A 27,105-nucleotide genomic window follows, 5' to 3' on the forward strand; every position below is an offset into this window, starting at 1 on the left:
CATTTTGCCAAAAGTCTGTTCCTTAATTGGTATTCCTGTTAATCTCAGTACAATTTCAACTTTCAGCATTACCAACATACATTTTTAAGACGCTCTTGATCACCCTTGAATGTTCTCTGCCATAACTAACCCACTGTCCTTTTATTGATCAAATTTATAACCATGTTTTTAGTATCTATTAATTGGCAAACCACATAATTCTGTTCAGTTTTTTTTAACCTGGCTCAGTTGCTTATTCTGCTAAAATTATTCTATTTTCTCATCTAATTTAGTTGACAAAATATGAAATAGCTCTGACCACAAGGTCCTGTAGTTAATGTTCAAAATACCTCCCTTTGGATCATTGATGCATCTTATTGTTTAATCTGATGGAAGATGTGGACACTCCAGAAAACATGACCAAAATATGACTTTTGAAGTTTTAGTTTGTCCTGAAAATGTAATTCCAATCACTTCTTATTCATAAGAATGTTTAAAGGGATCTAATGTATGATAATTTAATTTTGAATTTTCAGAAGTATCTGCTTTTTTCTAAAGATAACCCTTCCTTTTGCCTGTGGTAAATATTACAAGATTTTTTTTTTTTTTTCTGTTTTCCACAAGTACCAGGAGATACAGATTCCAGTCTCGCTTCTGCTGCTGCTACTGTTGCAGCAAGTCACTCAGCTCCTTGGCCAGCTCCTTCATCTGTTTAAAAAAAAGTGTGCATTTTTATAGTGCGAATATTAAGACAAACTGTACTCAAAGAGTAGGGCTGGGTGTTCTTAGAGATGCTCGTTGAGCATACTAAAGTTTTTATGAATTTCATGAATACCCTACAATATTAGATACCATGGTATGTTAGATAGGGTTTGGGGTGATTAGAAGTGAAAAATTTACGTTCATTCTAGGAATTTCTGTGGAGAAGTGACCTTTATATTTTAGAGCAGTTCTAGGTGCCCAGCAAAGCTGAAAGCACCGAGTTCCCACACAACCCGGTCCCCACACGTGCTCAGCCCTCCCTGAGGTCTCGCAGCACAGCGACGCCTTTGTTGTCGTCACGAACCCACTCTGCATGCCAGCACCACCCGAGTCCAAAGTTTCCGCTGGGGGACAGTTTTGGTGTTGTGTGTCTTCTGGGTTTTGACAAGTCTGTAACACACGAATTTAGCATTGTAATATCACACAGAGCAGTTTCACTGCCCTGAAACCCTCTGAGCTCTGCCTCTTCACCCCTTCCTCCCCCCGGCCCCTGGCGACCGATCTTCTGTCCATCTCCACGGTTTGCCTTTCCCAGAGTGTCACGTGGGGGGTTCACATAGTATACAGCCTTCAGACTGGTTTCTTGTACAGTACTTTTCCTCCGTGTCTTTCCATGGCTAGATAGCTTTTTTTCTTTTCTTTTTTTTTTTTAGCTTTGAGTAATATGCCATTATGTGAATGTACCACAGTTCATTTATCCACTCCCCTGCTGAAGGATACCTTGGTTACTTCCAAGTCTTGGCAGCTATGTCTAGAGTTGACGTGTCTTGCACAAAAACATCTATATGCGGGTTTTTGTGTGGACATGGTTTTCAGTTCATCTGGGTAAATACCAAGGAGCACTATTGCTGGGTTATATTGTAAGGGTATGTTTGGTTTTGTAAGAAACTAATCTGTTTCCCAAAGAGGCTGTACCATTTCACCAGCCATGAATAGGAGTCCTTGTTGCCCCACACCCTCACCTGCACTTGGTGGTGTCGATGTTTTGGGTTTTGGCCATTCTGACAGGTGTATAGTGGTAATCACATTGTTGCTTTAATTTGCAATTCCCTTATGAAGTATGATTTTGAGCATTTTTTCATATGCTTACTTGTGGTCTGTGTATCTTCTTTGGTGAGATATCTATCAAGATCTTTGGTCAGTTTTTAATCAGGCTCTTTGTTTTCTTATTGTTGAGTATTAAGAATTCCTTGTGTATTTTGGATAATAGCTCTTTGTCAGGTGTGTCTTTTGCAAATACTTTCTCCCAGTCTGTGGCCTCTCTTCTAACAGTGTTTTTAACAGATCAGAAGTTTTTACGTTTTAGTTAAGTCCAGCTAATCAGTTACTTCTTCCAGGGATCCTGCCTTTGGTGTTGTACTTAAAAAGTCATTGCCATACCCAAGTTCATCTAGGTTTTTTCCTGTTATTTTCTCAGAATTTTAGCATTTTATGTTTTAGACTTAGGCCTGTGATTCATTCTGAGTTAAATTTGTGAGGGCTCTGAGCTCTGTGACAAAATTTTTTTTTACAAGTGGGTGTTTAGTTGTTCCATCCCATGTATTGCAAACACTGTCTTTGCGTCATTGTATTGTCATGGCTCCTTTGTCAGAGAATAGCTGACTGTATGCTTGTGGTTCTGTTTATCTGGTTTTCACGGCACCTCACCGTCTTGGTCACTGCAGAGTGGTGGCCAGTCCTGAAGCCGAGTGGTGCCCGCCCTGCTCTCCTGGGACGCCGCGCCGGCCACCCTGGGCCTTCAGCTCTCCACGTAGACTGTAGGGTGTGTCACCGTCCACACAGTGACTTTCTGGGGTTTGGGTTAGGATTGTGCTGAGTCCACAGATCAAGTTAGGAAATACTGAAATCTTGGCAGTACCGAGCCTTCCGGTCCATGAATATAAAACGTATCTCCATTTTTAGTGCTTCTCTGATATCTTTCATCAGTTTCGTAGTTTTTCTCACTTACATCTTGTACATATTTTGTTAACTTGTTCCTAAGCATTTCATTTTTTAATTTCTTTCTTGGGCACTACTAAACTGGTTATGTCTTAATTTCAAAGTCCACTTGTTCATTGCTGATGTATAAGAAAGCTATTAACTTTCGTATATTTACCTTGCTATCCTAGTTTATTGGTTTTTTTATTGATTCTTGCAGGTTTTCTACATAGACAAGCACATTGTCTGTGAACAAAGACTGTTTTACTCACACATTTGCTTTGCTCTCTTTGTCTGCCGGCGTTAGCAGGAGTTCCAGTTCGACGTCGGGAGGCGCCGGTGAGAGGGCGTGCCGAGCCCTCTTTCCAGTCCTAGCAGGCACCTTTGGGTGTCTCTCCCCACAGGGTAACATCAGCTGTGGGGTTTTAATAGAGTGTTCTTTATCAAGTTGAGGGAGTTCCCCTTTATGCCCAGGTTGCTGAGAGTTTGCATCATGAATGGATGTTGGATTTGTTCAGATGCTTTTTCTGCATCTATTGCTTTAATCATCAGTCTGTCATTGTTACAGTTTCTTTAGCCTGTTGACGTGGGATTACATTCATTGATTTTCGAATGTTGGACCAGCTTTGGATACCTGGGATAAACCCCACCCACTCATGGTGCATCGTTCCTTTTCTGTGTCGTTGGATCTGATTTGCTGATGTTTTGCTGTTCCTTTCTCTCTCTCTCCTCCTCTATATGTTCGCATTGCATGTATGCTTGGCCGTTTGGAGTTCTCTCCCAATTCTTGGATATTCTGCTCTGGGTGGTTTTTTAAATGCTTTTTTCACTTTGCTTTTTAATTTTGTCAGGACCTGTTACCGCGTTCTCCAGCTCTGAGATGCTGCCCTCGGCTGCACCCTGCCCGCTGATGAACACATCAAAGGCGTGCCTCCTTGCGTCAGGGTTTTTGATCGCTGGCGCTTCTGTTTCATTCTTTCTGAGACTTTCCATCTCTGTGTACAGTGTCCATCTGTTCTGGCGTGTGGTCTGCCTTTTCCCTCAGCACATTAATCACGGCTTTAAAAAAGCCCTGGTCTGATCATTCCTGACATATCTGACTGAGGCTCTGGTGCTTGCTCAGTCTCTCCAAACTGTTTTGTTTTTAAATTTTTTTTTGCCTTTAGTGCGCCTTATAATTCTGTATGGAAGGTAGACATCGATGTACTGGGTGAAAAGAACTGTGGTCAGTAGGCCTCCAGTGGCGTGTGGTGAGCTTGTGGGGGTGTGTCGGGGGGTGCTCTACAGACCTGGGGTCAGGCCTCTGTCTTCGGGGAGCACGGACTTCTCGACCGTGAACCTCACCAGTGCTTCCCAGTCACCCCCACTCCTGGGTGGTGCCGGCGTCCAGAACGGGCGGAAGTCGGGTGTTTCTCTGCTCCCCGTGAGGTTAGGCTCTGGTAATGCAGAGTCTCTGGGGGAGGCCTTGTTAAGAACAGAGTACTCTGGTATGTTTTTAAAAAAATGATTGCCTTTCCCCTTCCCCTCCCAGAAGAGGAGAGAATTTTTCTCCAATATTTGCTATGAGAACCCGGTAGAGCCCCTGAGGGTAAAACTCATAAAACTAGGACTCGGTGTCTCCGGAATGTTTACCGCCCAGGCTTGTCCTCGCTGAGCCCGCGGCGGTTGATCCGCGGGTCTCAGTGTCGGTCTCCTCGAGGCGCTGGTGCCCGTGGTGGCGTCCGTCGGGGGCGCCTGCCCTGAGAGGCAGTGATCCTCTGCCTCTGCCTCCCCGTCTCTCCAGTTTGGGGGGCAGCAGTTTTGCCCTGGGACCTCGCTCCTCTGACTGACCTAAGAAGAGTCGTTGACTTTTCACTTTGTTTAGGTTTTCACTTGTTGTCAGGACGAAATAGAGACTTCTGAACTCCTTACAAGACAGACTGGAAACTGGGACTTGGCAGTGCTTTATTTCTATTTTTACCTGTCGGTTCCGAACGTAGAAAATAAAGAAATGACGGTGGAGCAGACAGGGCAGTTCCCGTAATCCTGCTGAGAAGGCAGCCTGTGTCGTATTGACATATGTCTTTCTGCCAGGTTTTTTACTGTATTGGTGCTTTATTTTTAGTGAGATTATACAATTTTGTTGTCACCATAAGATCCTCAAACCCAAAACTTAACTAGAGGTCACCTTCCCTAAACTATCATTTTCTCGTATTATCTGGGTTGTTAGGGTGGTCGGTGAGGCGGGCTGTGAAAGAATTCGCAAAGAGAAGAAAGTGCAGCGAGTACAGGTTTTATTTTTACTTTCCCTGGGGAGGGGCAGGGCTGGGTGCAGAGATGGGCACCAGCCCCAGCCCTCAGGGGTCGGGGCTGCGAGTTTCACCGGGTGGCAGGCGGTGGTGGAGCAGGAGTTTTCAGCTGGGCCTCCGCTTGTTCCCCTGTTATCTTTGGGTGTGGGGGGCTGGTGGTCAGTTGTGGTCTGGTCCGTCCTGTTTGGCAAGTTCCTGGGCCTCTGGGCCTTCAGGGCGCTTCCAGGAATTTCCTAGTCCTGAGGACAAAGGCCCGTGAGACAATCAGGGTCCAGCCAGCTGGGAAAGAGAGCCTGAGAAAGGGGCTTCTGTCCCGCTGCGGATCACCTCACCACCCATCCCCACTCACCCCGGGAACCTGGGAGTCACATCCACTCAGACCCTAAATGACAACAGTTGTACTTTCTAAATACTTTTGGCTGTCTCTTTCTGTCTCTTCTGTTACCACTTTTCCTGGTCAAAACCCTCATTGATTTCCCCCATGAAGTCCTGCAATAACGGAGCCTGTCTTTAGCCCCATCCCCCTCAAACTCTGTACGGATCTTTGTTAGATGACGTGTTTAAAACGCATGTTCGGCCATGCGACTTTCCTGCGCAAAGCCCTCCAAGCCCTTCAGTGGCTGCTCATTGCCTTTAGGACCCAGTCAAGCTCCTGTGCACGGTGCGTGCTGCAGCTCTGGGTGGCCGGCGCCCCGCCTGCCTCTCCAGGTGCATCTTCTTCGTTCCCTGCCCCCTGCCTTTCCTCTCTCACCAGCTCCTCCCAGTCCCTCCCTGTGACCCTCCGCCCCCACTCCGCCTGGTTTCTTCCCTGTCTGTGTGCCTCATTCATGGCGGCTTCCCTGCTGGGAATGCCTTCTTCTCTTGCCCTTTCCACCGCCTCGGTACCCGTCTTTTACTGTCAGGTCAGCTGGAGCCCCTACTCAGAACTCCACTCCTGAACGTTCCCGTTCCCTAAACCGGGTTTCTAGGTACAGATCTGTGTCAGTGTGTTTTCTTCCATTCACTTACGCATTCTACAACTAACCAACAATATATGTGTTAGGCAGAATTTTAAGTACTGGGACATAGAAAATGAGAAAAAATTAAAAAGAGGTCCTTTCATAATGGAGCTTACCTAATGAACAGTAAAATGTGTCAGTGGGTGATAAATATTACCGTGAAAAAGTGAGTAAGGAGGGGGTGTCCTGAGGTTGGAGAGGAGGCCACTACTTCCAGGACACGGTCAGAGGAGGCCTCACTGACAACGTGGCCCGTGAGCAGAGCCCTAGAGGAGACGAGAGAGAGAGAGAGAGAGAGAGAGAGAGAGAGAGAGAGAGAGAGCGAGCGCAAGCGAGAGTGAGAGAGAGCGCCAGCCCGGTGCACGCATGAGGAAACCCGGAGGGGGAGCTTGCCCGGTGTGTTCCCAGACCAGCAAGGAAGCAGTGCGCTTAGAGCAGAGCTGGTGATGGCAACCAGACTTTGAGGGGATCTAGGCTTGGACTGTGAGACCTGAAACTACGGAGGCTTTTTGTAAAGAAATGAGAAGATATGGCTTTGGGCTAAAAAGATCACTCTGACTACTGGGTTGAAGATAGAGCAGGGTGGGGGTAAAGCTAGGAAGGGGCAGAGGTGTGGAGACCAGTGAGGGCATTGTTGCAGTAATCCATACACTACGGGATGGTGGCTTGGACTGACCGTGGCAGAGCCAGCGGAGGTGGTGACCGGTGATTGGATTCCGGATATATTTTAAAGGAATAGCCAACAGGGTTTATAAAGGATGGGATAAGGGGTATGAAAAGGAAACAGGAGACAACGTTGACTTCTAGGTTTTTAGCCTGAACAACTAGAAGGACAGAATTGCTGTGAAGTGGGGGGGATGGCAGTGAAGTTTTTGATACAAGTTTAGGAAACCCGTTAGGGCTCCAGGCGGAGATGCTGAGTGCGTGCGTGGTTGGAGGGGTGCGCCTGGGGTTCCGAGGAGAGGTCTGCAGTACAGACAGAAATCTGAAAGCTGTCAGCACTTAGAGATTTCACAGTTATTGCACTGGCTGAGAGAGAAGACAGGAGGCAAGAGAGTCACTGAGTCCCGCAGCACGCCAAACTTGAGAGGCCAGAGTGATACAGCGGCATCTGACTGAAGGAAGCTGGGAAGGCCAGTGAGGCAGTAGGAGAAGGAAAGAAAGCAGGGGCAAGTGGGAATGCATTTTAGTGGGGGCGGGGGAGGGTGACGGCTCGTGTACAGTGTTGCAGGTAGGTAGAGTAAAAAAGGACACTGTTCGAGTCTCTGTTTATAAATGTGTCTCCTTCAGCTGGCTGAGGACTACCACATGTAGCCATGTATAATATGCACCCACGTTTTGGTGCTACCCATGTATAATGTGCATTCTTATTACCCCCTTAAAAAATTGGGCAAAAAAAGTGTGCATTATACACAGCAAAATACAGTAATCGGGAGCAGGCATGCATACAGCAGCGTAGGTACTTACAGCATCGAAAGCAGTGAGCTACAGGCTTGCATTTCAGTCTCACCGGTAAAATGGGGAGGACGGTGTCTTTTCCTTAGAGTCGTCGTGAGGATTAAATGAAATTGTCCAGGCGAAGCACTAAGCACAGTCCTGTTCTAGTTAAACACGTGACGGTTATTATCAGCATTATTAATTTCATATACTTGGCACTCTGCCCCTTCATATTAAGCAAAATCTGTTAAATGAATGAGTGACTCGCCCTTTTTGTTGGTTTGTTTTAGTATTTTATCCGAAGCATTTCCCTGCATGTTGTGGAGTATTCACACAGCCTTTCTGGGTTTCTCTAGGATCCAGTGCTGGTCCTCAGAGTAGGTTCTGGAACTGGAGAGGAAGAGCAGCCCCAGGGCGGAGCTGGCGCCATGGAGCTCCCCAACTACAGCCGGCAGCTGCTGCAGCAGCTCTACACGCTGTGCAAGGAGCAGCAGTTCTGCGACTGCACCATTTCCATTGGCACCATTTACTTCAGGGCCCACAAACTCGTCCTGGCCGCCGCCAGCCTCCTGTTCAAAACCCTGCTGGACAACACCGACACCATCTCCATTGACGCATCCGTGGTGAGCCCCGAGGAGTTCGCCCTGCTGTTGGAGATGGTGTACACCGGCAGGCTGCCCGTGGGCAAGCACAACTTCTCCAAGATCATCTCCTTGGCCGACAGCCTGCAGATGTTCGACGTGGCCGTCAGTTGTAAGACCCTCCTGACCAGCCTCGTGAACTGCTCCGTGCAGGGTCAGGTGGTGAGGGACGTCTCCGCGCCACCCTCCGAGTCACTCAGGGAGGGGTCGGAGAAGCCGGAGGTGGAAATCCTTTCCTCGCAGGGGGCGGGGGAGCTTCACTCTTCCCCAGAGGGTTCTGTGCCTGTGAAGGTCGGGACCCAGGAAGCCGTCCACCTGGATGCCCCAGAGATGAGCGTGGATCCTCCCCCTGCCCAGGAGGTGCAGGGCGGTGCAGACGCCCCAGGGGAGCCTCCTCACACCACCGCAGTTTGTTCTCCCTCCCCGCTCGCACAAGCCTCTGGGGAGGCAAAGGCGGCCGGCGCAGAGCCAGGTAATGCTCGTGTACGGGCTGTTTTGTGATCTGTCCTCCTGTCATCGGTTACTGGATTCCGTGATCTTCATGGATGTTTTGTTTCATTGATAAATCTCCCCAAGACCGCTCTCAGATAGGATACCAAAGTCCAATGCGTGACTCCTACTGGAGCACCCTTCTTTTAGAACCATCTGTCTTTTTGTGTGCGGGAAGTCAGAAGCTGCCCTCCAGAGCAGAAGGGCGGTGTTGAGATAACAGCGTACCCGACTCGGAACTGCCGTGGGAGGCGCCAGTTACAAACGCCGTCTGCGGCTTAATGGTTCTCAGATAACTTAAACTTTGTAGAGTCATTTCAAGTAATGAATCACTGATTTTTAAATTTTGTTTTGTTTTACATTCAGAGGAAGAGAGGAAATACCAGCTGAATTTTCTTCTAGAAAATGAAAGCATCTTCTCAGAGGCACTCTCGGTTACCCAGGATGTTTTAACAAAACTAGAGGAGTGTTCAGAAATTCAAGGTGTACAGAAGGAGGTAGGTACCATGAGTTTTATTTGCTATCTTAGTGTTCCCGGGGTACCGGATCCGCTTCCCCGACGGGGCAGAAACAGGAAAGTGCAAAATCCCCCAGAGTCTCGGTTTTCTCGAACTTTTTTTTTTTTACATTTATGCTGTAAAGGGCAGTCTTGCAAAAGTACTAGGCAAGACTCTTTCAAAATGAAATTCTAATTTGATTACTGGGTGAATTCCAGCTTACAACCGGTTTTGATTCTTAAGTGACTATACATTCCCTCCAATTCATCAAGGTCAGACGAAACACCAACAAATACTTAACATATGGCACAAAGAGGATGGAATGTGAGCTCACATAACAAATCACGTCCGACGTTTGGGAATGCAGTGGCCATTGCAGGCGTCAGAACAGCCGCGGTGCCCGCTTACGCTTACCGAACGGTGCTGTGTTCAGAACACAGGTTACCTCGTTTCAGCCTCACGGAAGTCACTGAGGTGGATACTGTTTTACTATTTTTTAGCCCTGTTTTATGGATGTGAAAACTATCTCAAAGAAATGACATAACTTGGCCAAGGTCACAGAGCTAATAAGACTCTGAGCAAGAATTCAGACCTAAACATTGACTTTGAGCTGTTTTCTTCCAAATCGAGTTAACACTGCCTCCTAACAGGGTAAGAATGGTGTGTCTATCATGTATGTACAGATGCTTCAGAATTAACTGACAGAAAACTGCCAAGTGGTTATCATACCCTATTTTTTTAGCTGGCTTTTTTTCTTTAGTATCTCAGTGAGACATGGTCCCACCTGGGGGCTCCCTCACTGCCCGGTTCCTCATGGCCGTGCCGGGCTGACTCCGGGGCCACGTGGGGCTCCCCTGGCCTCCCCTCTCTCCCAGTGCGGAGTGAGAGGGCACTGTCCCCGCCCCCGCAGGCTTCCTCCTCTGATTGGCGGGGCAGTGTTGGGACGTCGCCCATGTTGCTATAGGCATTTCGTTTTTGTTAGTTACTATTAATCCAATAAATAAATGCCTTCTAATACTTAAATGTGTTCCTGATACATAGCAAATTACTTTTTAAAAAAACAAAGTCAAAGTCAAGTATTTATTTTAACCATAGTTAATATAACCATTGGCTATAGATTGTTTTCTTAAGAGACAAGCTATTTACAAGACTAACGAACCCTGCTGACTCTCTTAGGGGCATTTCAAGTTGTAAATCCTTGCTCTTTTTTTCTCCCGGTTATGCTGGAAGATGTTACGGTTTTATGTTTTTGCACGTGGATGTTCCCTTACTGTTCGATCCATCAGGCACACCTCTTTATTTTCTTTCCTAAGACTTCCTTTCCACTGAAGTTCGGACGCAGAGGGCAACACCGTGCCCAAGGTCAGCTGCACTGAGGTCATTGTGGCACCTCTGCACTCACCTTGAACTGGGTCTCACGCACTTTTTTCCCTAACACTGGTACCTAAAAGTATCTGGCATATAACAGGTACTCAAAAATATTTACAGACACAGATTCATTTGACATTGTTTTCCTCCCAATTCGTGTCCTAATCCTTCGATGGTGGGAACATTAACGGTGCTTTGAAAAAGTATAGGGTCACGGTTGGCGATTGTTGCAGGCTTCTGTCATTTCTCCCGGTTTTAGAGGTCAGAGGAGGAGTTCTACGGACCACATGGCGGCTGTGTTTGAAACTGATGGTTGTATTCCATAACAAACGTTCCCACAGCAGAGAGAGAAAGGAAAAAGACACTTTCAGAACGTAAGATTAAATTAAATTATAGAAATAGAGAGGCAGGGAGGTACTGCTTTGTACTTAGGCCCTGCACTTCTCTCTCTTTTGACTTGCGTTTAGACAGCTTTACTGAAGTGTGACTGACACACAGTGAGCTGTGAGCAGAACAGCAGCGAGCAGACCCCACCGAACAACCGTACCCCTGTGGCTGAACTGTAGAGGGGTGCAGGGTGGTTCTCAAAGACACCGAATGCTGAAGTCTTGGGCGATTCCTATAGTCTGGTGCCTTCTGAGTCACACGTGTGGCGGGATTCCTTTGCTGCTGGACATTCTGTGAGGACAGGGATCCAGTCTTAGGTCTTCCTAGCAACCAGCTCACTGCCTGGCACATGCCCGTTGCTCAGTAAATATTTGCCGAATCAAGGGGTAAGCAAATAGTAACACTCGGGGAAAATGGATTTTCAGTGACCCCTCAAAAGTTTGAGAGATGTCAGCAGAGACACTGTGGCATCCACCGTCAGACTTGAAGAGTTTCGTAAGCTGTTAATTTACCGGCAGTGCTTCACAGAGTGTGGTTTGGGGAGATGAAAACCAGCAGCCCATGGGGAACTTGTTAAAGATGGAGATTTCCGAGTTCTGTCACAGCCTAAGAATCAGTCTCTGAAAGTGTAACTGGAGGTGTGCGTTTTAACAAGCACACCTGATGAGTTTTGATACGCTGCACAGTTGGTCTCATAACTGATGGCTTTGTACGAGACACCGCACTTGCAGTTCAGGGAGCTACTTCCGAGAGGGGATGGAACCTATCTGAAGACGAGACTTGCAAATTATGCCGCAAGTAACAGCACACCAGCTCATGTGTAGGAGTAGATGACCGTGGCGCTAGGATATTGACCGGCATTGGTTGAAAAAGGGGTTTCAAGGTCAACTTAAGTCTAAAAATGCTGTGTTAATGCATAACAAACAATAGTAGTCACCACCTCCTGAGCTTCTTCTCTGTGCCTGGCATTTTAGTAGGAGTTTTATATAAATAACCTTCATTTCACAGCAGTTCTACAATACAGGGGATGACATTCCCATTTTACAGATTGGGGCATGAAGGCTGACAGAGAAGAAGTTGCTCAAGGTCAAGAGGCTCGTAGAGCTGGATAAATTGTATGAGCGGGGACCCCCAAAACGGAATTTATTTATAAAAAATTGTGTATTCTTACATGTTTCAACTTCAGTCGCCTTCAAAGTGCTCTCCTATGGAGACATTTTTCCTACTGCTCAAAACAGTTTTTGAACTCATCGATTTTGATGCCTTTTATTGCTTCTGCCATTTTTTGTTTCATCTCTTCCACATCAACAAAATGTTTCCCCTTGAGGACTTTTTTCATTTGGGGAAACAAAAAAAAGTCACTTGGGATGAGATTGGGTGACTAGGGAGGGTAGGGCACAGGGGGGTCATGCTGTTTTGGGTCAAAAACGGCTGAAAACTCAGCTCCATGTGGGCAGGTGCACTAGTAAATCACCCATCACGAAATGGGCAAAGGTGTTGAGTCTTCAAAAAAAATTCATGGAAGCTGAACACAGCCTCTCACAAGAACGCCAGGTGGTGCGCTGATACAGGTGGGTCCCTAGAACCCTGGCCTGGCGTGGGAAGCCTGTAGTAAGTACAAGGGGCCCGCCCTCCAGAAGATAATTCTGGTTGTTTTTTTTTCAGGTTCCCCCTTGTGTTTTTAGTCCCCAAAGAACTTTGAGTACTTTTTGTTGTTGTCAGTGGTTGTTATTTGGTTAATTGTCATAATTTAAGAGAGCTTAACATGAAAAATAATCTGTCCTTAGGTGTGTAATTTTGAGACTTGATTTAAGGCTTGTGAGTGATGTCCTGGTTGACGTGGACCAGCCTGTCGTTTTTCTGAAAAACAGGTAGAGGGTGTGCCCGCTGGTCTGGGCCGAGCTGGGGAGAGCGCCGGGAACCAGGGTCCTAACAGCTTTATTTCCTGGGGTAAATGATGAAAGGCGGCAGCGCCGTTCCCTAGACAGTGATTGCGGCGGCGTGAGAAGAGGCTGGGCTGCTCGAACCGAGTGAAGCTGAAGCCAGAGCTGATTACGGAGGAGTCTCCTGGGTGTGGGGGTGGGGCCGTGTCTCCTGCCCACCTGCGTCTCAGTGTCATGTGCCCTGCCCACTAGGAGAAACAGGTGCTGACCTAGGAGGCTTTCTGGCTGAGCTTAGTAAAACCTCTATTGAAAGACAAACTCAGACTTTTTCCAACTTTTACACTAGACCTTTTACTTGTCTTCTTTATTCCTAGCCATATCCCTGCTTTTAATCAATTGTGTACATAACGAAGTGAGTCTTTCACTAGAATAAGGTGATAACTTTTTCTACTCTTGACTTCCTTGCTGTTTGATCCACTTTTACCTAAAGTTCTAGAAAGACTCCCAAGCTAAAGGTGTAGCAGCATTTTTTTTTCTTCAACTTTGTTTCAAAGGCAAACAAGTCTCGTCTTCCACATGAATCAAATGTTTTCACCTGTGTCACTGCTTTGGCGGTTTGTTGGAAGTGCAGGTGGGTGGTCTGTGGACCGAGCGCGCTGACAGGCTGGCCTGGCCCCCTTGAGAAGTGAGTTACTGAGGTTCATTCTGCAGGTCTGTAAGGGAGGGAATAAGCTGTTTTCCCAAACCTCCTGCATGCTGATTATCAAGTCTAAGGTACGCTGCATAAATAGAAGGCCTAGTGGTTTTGTGGCAAGGGAATTCCATTCAGTTAGACATTAATTAAGCACCTACTATGTACCAGCCTCTACTAACCATTGAGACCCAGAGGAATGCTGCAGGCTGTCTGGGTGTTCAGAGCGATGTTGATTCTAGTCAGCCCAGCAGGATCCAGTGTAAATGGAGTTGGTTACACTCCACGTCTGGGAGACGGAGCTGGGTGAAAGGGCACCAGGCTGCTGGAGCGAGCGCAGTGTCCCCTCCAGGCTACTCAGCTCGCTCGCCCTGTGGCTCCAGGCAGGTTCCTTCACCCCCCCGACTCCCATTTAGCCAGTTATGGCGAGGCCTCCCGGAGCTGATGCGGGGGCGGGGGGGGGGTAAAGGCGACGGCACGTGCGCCGGTGTCTGGGATGGCCCGAGCCGTGACCTTGTCACTGTGTCCTTGTCTGTGTCCTTGTCACTGGTAGCGTTTAGGGGAGTGTGAGCAATCAGGACCGGAGTGTGACCGCCCACACCTGAAGGGGGTGTGCAGACAGCTGGGAATCAAGGGAAGTCAGAAGACCTGAGTGTAAGGGGAAGATTGAATGCTTCTCTCACATCTAATCGAGGGAAAGGAAGCTGTCCCATCTTTAAATATTTTACTCAGATAAAAAGGCTTTGATGACACATGTGACTATGGATTGGCATGAGTTTACTGATATGAATGTCTTTAACTCTGAGAATCAAAGGAGTTCCAAATGTGTGGCTAAAGAACAGAGCTCTGTTTTGGTTCGTGTCTTCGGGTTCCGTCACAGGAGCAGCCAGTGAGCGCCAGCCTGTGGCAGCACGTGACGCCCTTCTGTTTAGGCGGATACACGCAGGTTCGGAAAGAGCTCACCCCACTGTCGAGCCGTGGGGCAGGCGGGGAGGTGGGGTGACAGTCACGGCTGCTGGCTCCGGTGTGGGGCCCCCCATAGGCTCTGGAGGAGAGAGCAGAGAGCAGGGCCATCCAGACCACGGACTGCCCCCTTCCGGCCCCTTCCGGCCCCTTGCGCAGCGCACCCCTGCCTCCCTCCCCAGATGGTCGCCCTAGCGTCACCGCTGAGCAACAAAGTTAACAAATGTTTTAATTTCACTGCTGAGTAGTTCTGCAGAGGAGGAAACAGCAGAGAGGGTAATGAGAAGCACATCAGATGCCACCACTGATGAAAGCTTCTCTCCCCCAGTGGCTCAAATGGTGATGCCAGACAAATTGGATGCTGAGAAAGGTGGATGTGGGATGTTCGGAGAGCTTCGGGTGAGCAAAGCTGGCCAAGTATCGGGGGAATAGCTATGTGCTGTATCGATTATAATGCACTCAAGAAAGGAAGGCAAGGAAAATAAAGGGAAAGAGACATGTTTACTAAGGGCATTAGCAATGAGTGAGTCTCTGTTAGTTATCGATTACTGTGTAACAAATTAAAGTTTAGTGGCTTAAAAAAACAAACCTCTATTACCTCATGCTTTCTGTGGGTCAGGAGTCCAGGCCTAGCTTAGCTGAGTCCCTGGCTCGGGGTCTCGTAGGCCGGCCCTCAAGGTGTCAGTCAGGGCTGCAGACCTCGAGGCTCGGCTGGGAGAGTGTCTCTTTCCAAGCTCGCTTCCGTGACTTCTGGCAGACTTCGGAAGAGCCACTTCCAAGTTCACTCACTGACTCTTGGCCACTCTGCAGGGCGTCTCACAGTATGGCCTCTTGCGTCTGGGGCAGAGACAGACACGGTGCGCATATAGGCGAGACCGGAGTCACAGGGACCTAATCTTGGGAGTGGCGTCTCGTTTCCTTTGTCATATTATTTTCCTTCACTAGTAGGTTCAGCCCAAGGGCAGGAGTGCGTGGGGCAGGAATGCTGGGAGCCATTTGAGAGACTGCCTGCCCAGGTCCCTGCTGCTCCCCCGGCCATTCTAAAGGGATTGTAGGCCAGCTGACCGGAGAGAGAGGGGGTGGATGAATGTAATTAAAGGGGAGTAAGCGTTCAATTGGTGTCTTTATCTTATGTGTTACTTTTTTTTTAAAGATTTTATTTACTTATTTTTAGAGAGGGAAGGGAAGGAGAAAGAGAGAGAGCGAGAGAGAGAGAGAGAGAGAGAGAGAGAGAGAGAGAGAGAGAGAAACATCATTGTGCGGTTGCTGGGGGGCGTGGCCTGCAACCTAGGCATGTGCCCTGACTGGGAATCGAACCTGTGATGCCTGGTTCACAGCCTGCACTCAATCCATTGAGCTACACCAGCCAGGGCTCATGTGTTACTTTTAAAATAGGGGTGAGTTCAGGTAGTTACTTACTCTACTAACAATGTGGATGACTAAACTGTGTTTTATCTGTTTACTTTGGAGATGACCAAAAAACATAGGGACCTTTCAAAAAAAAGTTTAATTGAGCTCTACACAGTCATTCTGCAATCAGGAAACAAGCTAAAGCAAAACCTAGAATGCAGAGTCTAACTCATTTATAATTCCTATTTATCTGGGATAAAGGGAAATAGACAAAGTCTCTCTAAACAAAAATTTTAAAACACATAATTACTACCAGAATTTATAACTGACTAGCTTAACTTCGCAAGTGTAGATATTGATGAGATCCTATCGCGTGCTGGGTTGCGGGGGGGCGGGGGGGAAGGGTAGAAAACCTTTAGTTTTGCTCTTTGAAGACTCTCATGAGAAAACTGGTTTCTTTCATACTATCAGCAGTAACAAAACATCAAAGGTAGGTTGTTGTTTTGCCAAGTAGAAATGTAAAGGCTATGTACATTAAATTGTACATGTGAAATTAAGTTTTGGTTATGAGATTTTTTTCCAAATGAATTCGTTATTGCTAAAGTAGAAGTGTTCATCCCACCTTCCAGTTAGCCTTCCTCCCATGTGTGTGAGGGGTGCTCCGTCCGACCAGAGAAAGGGAAGGCAGTCGCTTTCTTCTGTCCCGGAGCTGCTGGCGGTTTTGGTACTCTGGGTTTAGTCGGGCCAGGGCGGCGAGTTTGGTTTCAGACACGTGGTGCCGAGACCTCCGGGGGATGAGGCATACCCAGCAGAAACTGTGCGGCTCTGGATTCAAACGCAGAGCTCAGTATCAGAGAGCTGTTTTCTGGGTTAGCTGCACCAAAGTGATGGTTGAGAGCCTTTCAAAAGGGCGAGAATAACGAGAAAAAAAACAAGAGTTGAGACCAGTCTGAAGCATTGTTTCTGGCCATGGATTTGGAAGAACCAACGAGCGAGGCCAGGAAGGAGTGGTCAGGAAACGCTCACTCTGAATGTCTCAGTACGGTGCAGTTAGAGGACAGTTGTCACACGGATGCAGTAGCAGTGCCAGACGTCACTGAAAAGTCAAGTGGCGGGGGGATCACATTGTCGAGGACCTTACTTGACAAATTCAAGGGGTGTGGGGTTCTTGTGTCCAGCTGATCTCTCCTTCTGGGTACTTGTGCTCCACAGACCATCATGGGATGTCTGACGGGCGAAGAAGGACATTCAGCGTTCCGGAGAATCCTGGACAAAGTAAGAGATGAGAGCCTGGATGTTCGGTCCGTCGTGTCCCTTTTGCAGCTGTGCCAAGACTCTAACCCTGCGGTCAAGGCAGCACTGTTGGGCAGAAAGCCGGAAGATGTGGCAGTGGTGCAGCCAAAAGGTAGGAGCAGACCCGTCCACCCGAGTCACCGAGTTCCTTCCCCGGCAGAGGCCGTGAAGTTTGCTCCAGTGATTCATTTCTTCAGTGGCTTAGTTATTGTTAAGTGATTTTCACGTGCATTGTGCATGTAATTCTGGGAGCTGGAAGTTAAATATATACAAGCTAAATTTGAGTCTCCATTTCTATCCCCTAGTTAACTAAGCTGTCTGACACCTTGAAGTTGGAGAATGCCACCAGTGTTCTTCTGCCCTTCAGAAAGCCACACGCCCAGATCAGTGTTTTGAGCCCAGGGCGAGCTGGTTCGCTGACAGCACTTTTAAAGGCTGAGGTTTCCTCTTATTTGGGTTCTGCACAAAGCGGTGGCCTCGCCAACCAGAAGTTAACCTCTGGCTGGCTCTGCAGCGTGGTGTTTCAACAGATAAATGAGACATTTTCCCTTTCATGCAATTTAAACAGAATAATAAAGTATTTTCCTCTCCGAAAAGAGAGATTCTGCATTTGTGTCCTCAGTATAGGCTGAGAAGTACTTTGCAATTCTGTTAGATCTCTCTTGACAAACCACGCTGTCGTGGTCTTCAAACCGGCTCGCTCCTCTCTTGCTTCTGCAGCTCTTCCTGCCCCGGGGAGCACGGAGGAGGGAAGGACCTTGTCCGCCCTGCTGCTGGAGCACAAGGCGGACCTGATCCGGTGCGTGACGCAGCTGAGACCCATCCTGGAGTTCCTGGAAACGGCCAAGGAGGGGTTCCTGCCCGGCACCGAGAAGAGGGTAACCGTGTCCAGTGTCTCTCCCGCCCTTCTGAGTTTGGATAGCACTTTCCTTAAAACATTTTTTGTGACACATAGGACTTTTCACCTTGTGGAATTTTTGTACATACTGCATAGTGAGCACCTTGAGGTTCAGCCCCTTTATTTGTGCCTCCTTAGCCTTGCAGCAGCTTGCTGAGGCCTCGCACACGGCGGTTGTACCTTAAATGGTGAGGTGGATGGATGGGTGGATACTCCTGTTCCAGTGAGTTTTATGATAAAACAGCTGTCCCGAGAACTGAAGTAGATTGGTATGTTTGTAACTATTATGCCACTTTCCCTTTTTACAAAAACAATACACTGTTCATCTGTGGAAAATTGGGAAAACAAACAGAAAGGAAAAAATTAAAATATTCCACCATCTCAACACCCAGAGATGATTGCTCAGAGACAATCACTGCTAACATTTCTGAGTGTGTGCTCCCACTTTTTTTTATTTGAATCATCCCTGGGATGGGATTACCATACGGTTCTTTAACTTTTTGAATTTAATATATTGTGAATGCGTTCCCATACTTACCTCATGGACTTTGGTAGCTGTGTTGTATTGCCCAGCGGACAATCCACAATTCATTAGTTCTTCATTGCTGGACATCTGTTCCTGGTGTTTTGCTGTTGTGAGCGATGCTGCAGAGGGCATCCTGGTGCACAGTCCTTGCTGCATACTGATGAAATCGTTTCCTTAGAGTGGTTTTTAAGACGTGGGATATTGAAATAAGGAGTGTAAAATTTTCCAAGTGCTTGCTTGATCTATATTGCCAAATTGCCCTTCAGGAAGGTTATACCAATTTACTCTCCCACCAGCTAGCTACTAAAATCATCATAAAACTGCTGGCATGACCTCTCTAGTCCACTAGATAACTGTGTTTGTTGGTGTTACTGATTTCAACTTGGTGCTAAAAAATGTATTTTTATATCTGGGAGGAAGACATAGGGACGGAGCACTTCCGTGGCATCAGTTCTTAGAACTGTGGGGAGTGGCTTAAGTGTCCGGGGAGAAAATATGCAGAAGCCACCAGTGTAATGGTGAAATACTGGCTAGTCGTGAGACTGGCTTCCTTTTTTTTTTTTTTAAAGATTTTATTTATTTGTTTTTTTAGAGAGGGAAGGGAGGAAGAAAGAGAGAGAGCGAAAGAGAAACATCAATATGCGGTTGCTGGGGGTCATGGCCTGCAACCCAGGCATGTGCTCTGACTGGGAATCGAACCTGCGACACTTCAGTTCGCAGCCCGCGCTCAATCCACTGAGCTACGCCAATCAGGGCCTGAGACTGGCTTTTTGATTTTCTTTTTCTCAGCATTCTTGTCTTGCTTTGTTTTCATATAAAATGGGAATAACCTTTAATCTCAAAATTGTATTTTGAAAATTAATTATATTTTAAACCTTTAACTCCTTTGAACTTCTTAGAGAAAGGTAATGCACAAAATAAGATTGAGATTAAACCCCTGTTTTATCCTTAGACTTCATAGTAAGTGTAATTTCAGTCACTCAGTTGAAGTAAGTTGCTTATAGATCTAGAAGCACCTGAGTCCCTCAGTGATTTCAATCGATTACTCATTCAGACCTTTTCCTTATGAGCTGGATTGAATGCGTCCTTTAAACTGTTTCATTATCTGGTAAAACAGCATTTATAGGTAGAGCCCAGACTCAGCCTCGTTCTCTGCAGCAAGACGGACCACACTGTCATTTTCTTCTGTCGCTTTCAGTTAACTTGACAGAAAGGGCTGAAGCAGAAGAACTTAAATTAGTTATAAATCACACACACAAGAAAACACTTCTTAGGACTGGGGTTCCACCAGAGCCTCATTAAACTGCTTCTTCTCGTGAAAATTGAAGCAAAACAGCCAAGCAGGAGTGTCGGAGTGAATGCCGGTTGAACAGCTGCAGTGTCGTGACATCAAGGCGCATGCGTCCGGGCCTTTAGACCCTCTCCCGGTGACGGAGCGGTGCTGATCACAGGCACCGTGGCCCTTGTCTCCAGATGTTCTGGCTGCTGTAAGAAACAGTAAATAGGAATGTCTTCTGGATTGCAAACATACAAAAACAGCAATTACCGTAGCTGCCATTTACTTAGTGCTCACTGTGTGCCAGAAAGCATGCAGAGGACACTTTAGGCATACAAACTCTACCCTCACGGCAACTTTATAAAGTCATGGACATCACCCCAATTTGAAAGGTGAAGAAACAGACACTTAGGGAGGTTAAGCAGCTCACCCTGAGACACAGCTGCTCATGGCCGGTGCTGGAGTCCTGGCTTCCAAACGGAGCGCCTTCTCTTAGCCACCATGCACACGGCTTTCCCGGAACCCCAGTGACCATGGCCCTTCACTCACAGTCTCCTGTGTCCCGGGAGTTCCGCTAGGCTCCACAAATAGCAACTTCATTTTGTGGAATCCTCCTGAGAACTGTGCAAGAGGTGGTACCATTATCTTCTTTTGCAGATGAGGACAGTGGGTTTCGAAGAATTAAACATCTTGCCCAAACTCACATGGGCAATACGCTTTGGAACTGGGATTCAAACGAGGCCCGTCTGGCTGTAAAACCCGTTCCTACTCTTAGCAGGAACTGGCCACCTCGTTGTGTGCCAGGTTATTGCTTAGGAACAGAGAGACGACACTGAAATCAGTGTGGTTTTTAGATACAAGCTCTTACATTTTAAATCATGGTCCATTTAGGAGAAATCTAATACATATTAGACCTTGAAGAGAACGACTGTGTTCCGTACTGACAAGCAGTATGACAACTTGGTTTATAATACATACAGTCCTTTCATATATGTAATATAGATATTCCTTTCATATATATAAAACCAACTTGGTCTTATAGCACAATTCATTATTTTAAAATGAGAGTTAACTTGGTAATAGCATCCTCCGGCGTGCTGTCGTGACTGGTCTACCTGGCTGTTTCTCCCAAGAGCCGGTAGTTTCCCAAAGGAAGTCTCAAAATTCAGGTACTGTGAATCTGTAGATTATGTGTGTTGAAATAATCCCCTGCATTGTCAGTTCCGTCAGAGCCCAGTTATGCATATTGAGTGTAACCCACTAGGAAACAATTCTATTGTAACAGGACAATATCTGTAAAATAGCTGTCACCTGTTTGATTTTCCACCCTTCTGCTTGAGCCCCATGCGTTCTTGATGCAGAACAGCCTTTCGCACACGCAGGAGCACGGAGTGGAGCTGGGGGTGGCGCCTGGAGCTGACGCATGTGGCCGTGAGAACGGGAAGGATAGGCAGTAAAGAATCTGCGAGGAAAGGGACCCAGAAATGTGCTTTAAACCTGTTATTTTGGAGCGCCCAGACAATGTATAAACTATCTGGGTATTCACATTGCTATACAAATAAAATAAAAGGAAGTAAAATAATAGAATTGCTTTGAAATTGCAACCTATACTTTACTGAACAGAAATTGAAAAACACTCTAACTGTATTAATTAATTGCCAGTCTGTTTCTTAGTCCTAGTGTCTGAACAAACCCAGTCTAAAGAATCAGGTTAGATGTAAGCTACTTGCTCCGCCATACAGGCCTGGTATAAGACTGCTGTCACTGAGTGCGGACTCTTGGAGGCAAAGAGTATATACAGCCCTGCAATTGAGAAAGATCGATTTTCGTAGAGCTATTTGGAGAATGTTTTGGATTTTTATTGAAACAAAGTAAGGAAGAGACCATGAAAAAACACTGGAGACCAGCAGAGGGAGGCTGTGGAGACAGAGCCTCTTGTCAAACCGTCTTGCTGGGTTTTCCAGTGGTGTGTCAGATGCATTTGCAATTGCCAGTAACTGGTGTCTGGTTGATTGCTTGCCGCCGCAGGTGATTCTGAATTGCTGCGAGGGCGGAACACCCAAGGAGACAATAGAAAATTTGTTGAACAGAATGTCTGAGGAGAGGACCCTGACTGCTGAGAGTTTGGTAAAACTCCTCCAGGCTGTGAAGATGATGTTCCCGAACTTGGCCCTTCTGCTGGAGAATTTGCAGAAACTAGCCGCTTTGCCGGGCACCGCAGGTATCAGTTAATTGTTGGCTCTCTGGACCAGAACCACTCCCGCAGAAAATTATAGCTTAAAACACCCTTTTAGCTCCATGCTGGGGAGCAAGATTATGTTAAGAAGTGTCCTTGTGAAACAGAGACCACCTGTCACAAATCAGCGACTCTAGTGTTTCTGGAGTTAAGACCTGAGCCCTGAGAATGACTCTTCTCTATTAAGCCCCCTCATCAGGTTCCAGTGGCGCAGGGTTTGTTGGAGTGTGGCTTTCTCAGGACTGTCCCCTGTCACCTCAGGAGCCAAGCGGGCTCATAGGGCTCACGATTTTGACACGTTATATTGACATGTGAGCAAAAAAACCCCCCAAAACCCGCAGATCTTGACTTCCCCATTCCCACTTGAGTGCTGTCTGGGTCCAGCAGTCCCACCCACCCACTCAGTTTGGGGCAGTGAGTCCCCGTCCCACTCCTCAGAAAAACAACAACTCCAGCCAGTTCTCCCCTGGCTTAGGGCATTGGAAACCGGGTGGTTTTCAGGAAAAGCATATTTGGGAGATGAGAGAACTTTTTTCTAGCTTATACAAGTAATGTATACTTAGACAGACTTGAACAGTTTTAAAAATGAAGAAAACCTAAACCCTACTACCTGATCGTATCAGTATTCACACATTGACACATTTTGTCTGTCACATTGTCTCTACAATGTTGAGATGCTCTACCATACTTATAATTTTATAACTTGTCCCATTTAACAGTAGAACATAAATATACCCCCCGTTACAAAAAAAATCCTCCCTACACACCCGATCTGAAGGCTCTGCTCCACCATCACGAGGAGGGTGTCGGGTGCACAGGTAGCGTAATGGTGAAGACGGTCAGCGCCGCCTGGCTTTGCACCCTGACTCATTTTGTGGCCGTGTGACCCTGAGCAAGTGGCCTAAGTGAACCTTATTCTCTCCTCTGTGAGAAAAAGAGAAGAAAGGCACCTGTCACGTTCGTTTTTGTGAGATTACATATACAAAACATTCAGCTCAGTGCCTAGCACGCGATGGGCACTCAGTAAATGTTAGTTGTTATTTATTATCTTCGTCGTCACCACCACCATCACCATCACCACAAGTTGCATAGTGACAGACACCTTGGTACACAGACCGCATTTTTTTGCTTCAAAATATTTCTCAACGTCAGATGCCCAGAAGCAGAGTTATTGGGCCAAAGGGGAAAATACATTTTTAAATATCTGCAAAACTATGGGAGGTGCTTGATGGTGTTGATTTTTTTTACTTTCGAATAAATCTGACCTCTTAAGAGAGGATCCAGCAGACTGGCTCAGAGGGGGTGTCAGCCCAAGAGCAGTGGGCTGGCTTCACTAGCACAGTCCGACTCGTGCCTGCCGGCTTCCTGGAGCGGCACCTGGACCCTGTGCTTCAGCCGTGATGACTAACTGCCCCCCCCCCCCCCGCCCCGAATCTGTACATCTGAAGCTTATACAGGCGCAGCCTTCTAATCACCTCCTTGCCCTGCTGAGCGATCACTAGCTCCTGCCACCGGGCACTAGCCTTCAAAGGCTCTGTGGTGGTGGCCCCCGAAGCACCGAGTGATCCCGTGCAGGTTGAAGGAGCCCTGGGCACACGTGTGCGTGTGAGGCCCCGAGCCCGAGCCGCACTCTGCTCTCTCCAGAGGAGACAGAGCTCGCATTCGGCTCTCTCTCTCCCTCTCATCTGTCACCCCCCGGACTTCTGTAGCAGGAGCCCTTGAGGAAGGGGTGTCCTGTCGAGCGTTATTGTTCTGCTAATGTCCTTACAGTCCAGGCGAGCCCTGACGACTACGGGGCTGAGCTGCTGAGGCGGTACCACGAAAACCTCTCTGAGATTTTCACAGACAACCAGGCGTTACTAAAAACGATTCCACACGTGAAGAGTTTAGCCCCCGGAGAAAGAGAGGTAAGAGGGAGCTGGGCGGGGAGTGAAATAAGGAAGTAGGAAAAAAGATGAATATCTATATACTTTTAAAACATTTATATTTAATATAAATAAACACACACAGCTATGTTGGGAAATGCTGAGGAGTTCATAGAGGAGAAATAGAAGGTGATTCCATTTCTGAGGCTGCGTGACAGTAGGTAGCTGCAATTTCTGCAGTAATAAGGAAAGGAATGCAACAGGGGAATGACGAACGTAGTTACATATGAAGATCTCTCAGGCTGAGAGAGGTGAAGGATGCTAAGAAACCCCCCCACCCCCCCACTCCCCACCCCCTCCAGGAATCCATTCCCGGGGACCCAGTGCTCAGACTCGCGGCGCTGTGGCTGGGCCAGTGGCCGGAAAGCCCCTTACATGTGTGTTTGTGCTGCATCTTGAAGGTCATGGAGAAGCTTGTGAAACGTGACTCTGGTTCAGGTGGTTTCACCTCTCTGATGTCAGCAGTTCTAGAAAAGCAGACCCTCTCTGCAACAGCCGTCTGGCAGCTGCTGCTGCTGGTGCAGGAGACAAAGACCTGCCCACCGAACCGGCTCATGGAGGAAATACGGAGGGAGCCTGGTGCCGAGGCTTTCTTCCGGGCAGGTGGGTTGCCGACCCCGTTCGTGCCTTTGTGCCCGCCAGAGGGTGTTGTCAGTCTCGTCGGGAGACAAAAAGAACTCTCTTATGGTAATCTCCCACGTCTTTACCATTAGGAGCAGGGACTAGTGATTTTGACCCCGGATGTAAACCTTTTTAAATAAAATGTGCAGTAAGTACTCTAAGCTTGTATTAGTGGTTATACACTGAGTGCAGTGCTGTGTGCCGCTTTCCTTGCTCCCAACCCCAGGCAGGAGACAGGTGCCGTGGGTTCTCATTATGAAGAGTTGAGTTGAGGAAAGGTGGAGAGAATTCCCCGAGCCAAAAACGGTGCTCGTAGTGTTACTCATGAATTTTCCACTCCCTTCCTTCCAGTGGCCACCCCGGAGAGCGCTGCCTTCGAAACCGTCCTGAGGCATCGCAGACTGGTCCTGGAGGCCGTCCAGCACAGGCAGGAAGACCAGGGCCTCACCTCCGAGGAAGAGCGCCTGGTGGAGACTGTGAAGGAGGTGTGGTGGGAATGAAACACCCCTGGCGGGGAGGTGGTCGGGGTTACCGCCGGGACCGCCTCGCTCCGCAGGAGGAGCCCACTGCCGCGGAGCGCCTGCCGTGTGTGGAGCCCTCCACCCGTGCAGCACGTCTGCCGCTTGCCCCTCCCAACGAAGTGGTAGATGCTGTCGTCCGCATTTTGCAGGCAAGGGGACTGAGGCTCCCAGGGCTCGATCACTGGTCCAGGATGCTCCACTGGTCACAGGTGGAGCCAGAGCATAAACCAGCTTCTTGGGACTCAAAACTAGATTTATTCCATTCATCTGAACCTCCAAGAACTCAAAGGGAACCCTAATACTGTTCTCTGACATGTTTTCGGAAGCAACTTCTTTGAGAGGAAGGAAAGTAAAATGGTCTTATTACATGCTCCATTTTGGCTTCTAGAAAGAGCCAAGATAAACATGGATAGAACAAAGCTTTTGCCCATATGGGGTAACAAATAGTGCCAACTCCTCTTCTGTAAGGCTTCTCGCAGTGTGGCCAGCATCCCAGAAAAACCAGGTGGGACGGCGGGAGAATTCCTGGACGTCCAGTTCAGGATCCTGTGTATCCTGCGTGGGGAAGAATTCTAAAGGAGCATAAAATGAAACCACAGCTTCACCTGCAGTGCCTTTTATCCAAGTAGGCATGGGAGGTGTACAGAAGGGCTGGTTTCTTTCTAAGATTTTATTTATTTTTAGAGAGAGGAGGGAGAAAGAGAGGGAGAGAAACATCATTGTGTGGTTGCCTCAAGCATGGTCCTCCACTGGGGACCTGGCCTGCAACCCAGGCATGTGCCCTGACTGGGAATCGAACTGGCGACCCTTTGATTCGCAGTTGGTTGTTCAATCCACTGAGCCACACCAGCCAGGGCCAAAGGGCTGGTTTCTCATAGTCCACACAGGTGACGGCCTCACCGCAGTCTGATTCTCAGACGGGACAAAGACAGCACACGTCTCTGCGGGCCTCCGAGGAGGGACGCATCTGCTGGACCCTGTCCCAGGGCGCCAGTGCTTCAGGGATGGGGCTTCCACCGCTGATCAGTTTCAGCCTCGCTAATTAGTCTTGTGCCTACCTCCAGGGACGTCAGGTTTATTTAGATAGACTTGAAAAGAGCAGGAATAAAATATCTTCCAGAGTGAAAATTCCATTTGGCCATCTGTGGATGGTTTTGCTTTATTTTCTCAGTGTGCTGAGTCTTTCTGCTGATAGCGCTAGCATTCTGAGAGAGGGCGGCTTTGAAATAATATTCTCGGCCTCTTTAAAAGGCCCTTTCTTTAGAAAGCTGAGTTTCTTTATGAAAGAAAATGATGTTTAAGAGGGTGCATCTGAGTATCTAAAAATGTGAAGCCACTGATCATGCAAAATTACTTCCAGACATTGAGACAATTATATATTATGAAAAATTATTTTGATCTTCAAGGCAGAAATACCAACAACAAAATCCTACAGTTTTCCAAGCTTTTAGTATTAAGATCTAGGAAGGTTCTTTGGGAGATTCCTGGTTGCTAGGAGGGTGTTTTTCATTGGAAATGCTTAATGCTTCCTTGCTTGCACCTTCTTTGTATTTGCACATGTGTCTCCCCATGTGCCGCCTTTTTGTCGATTTCTCTGTTCTTTGGAAAATAGGGCTGTCCACTACATTTATATCACAAGCCAAGTAAACTTGTTACAGATGGGGCGGTGTCTTCCTGAAATTAGCTTTTATTTTTTTAAAGTTGAAAACCATGCAGAAAATCTGCTGATATTGACCACAAACCTTTGTCTCGTGGTGTTCATTCAGATTCTGAGCATTTCCTCTGAGACAGCCAGCCCTGAAGTGTCCCCAAGAGCAGCGCTGGGCAGAGCCATGGAGAAGTCCACCTCAGCCGCAGAAATATGTCAGCTCCTCTGCAGCATCCACAGGTCTTTCCCGGGCCTGCAGCCCGTCATGCAGGAGCTAGCACGCACTGGTAAGCAGCAGGCGGGGTGTGGGTCCTGGCGGGCCCCCAGGTCGCTTCCTTACTGGGGAGAAGAGGCAGCAGCTCGTGTGAGAGTTCATCCCCAGCTACCTTATTTGTTTTACGTGCCCTCAATACTCAGGGAAGTCACAGACATAGATGTAAAATGACGCTGTTTGTGTTCATCAAGTAAAGATGACAGTGATCTTGCTTCAGTGTTTTCTGAGGGTCTCCAG

The 27,105-nt window shown here is 47.6% G+C and overlaps 1 protein-coding gene across 3 annotated transcripts in view; it reads left to right on the top strand.

Annotated features, from left to right (window-relative positions):
• ZBTB40 (zinc finger and BTB domain containing 40) overlaps positions 1–27,105 on the top strand; it is a 63,737-nt gene that overhangs the window by 19,612 nt on the left and 17,020 nt on the right. For all 3 annotated transcript variants that reach the window (XM_045858481.1, XM_045858478.1, XM_045858480.1), the window contains 9 exons: positions 7,738–8,494; positions 8,878–9,008; positions 16,863–17,055; positions 17,664–17,821; positions 21,672–21,864; positions 23,650–23,786; positions 24,206–24,407; positions 24,777–24,910; positions 26,713–26,881. In XM_045858481.1, the coding sequence (XP_045714437.1) occupies positions 7,810–8,494; positions 8,878–9,008; positions 16,863–17,055; positions 17,664–17,821; positions 21,672–21,864; positions 23,650–23,786; positions 24,206–24,407; positions 24,777–24,910; positions 26,713–26,881 (2,002 nt within the window). In that variant the 5' untranslated portion in view covers positions 7,738–7,809. The remainder of the gene's footprint in view (positions 1–7,737; positions 8,495–8,877; positions 9,009–16,862; positions 17,056–17,663; positions 17,822–21,671; positions 21,865–23,649; positions 23,787–24,205; positions 24,408–24,776; positions 24,911–26,712; positions 26,882–27,105) is intronic.

Source organism: Phyllostomus hastatus, unplaced genomic scaffold (assembly GCF_019186645.2).
Source record: "Phyllostomus hastatus isolate PE091 unplaced genomic scaffold, TTU_PhHast_1.1 phas_scaffold_182, whole genome shotgun sequence".
Classification (NCBI taxonomy): domain Eukaryota; kingdom Metazoa; phylum Chordata; class Mammalia; order Chiroptera; family Phyllostomidae; genus Phyllostomus; species Phyllostomus hastatus.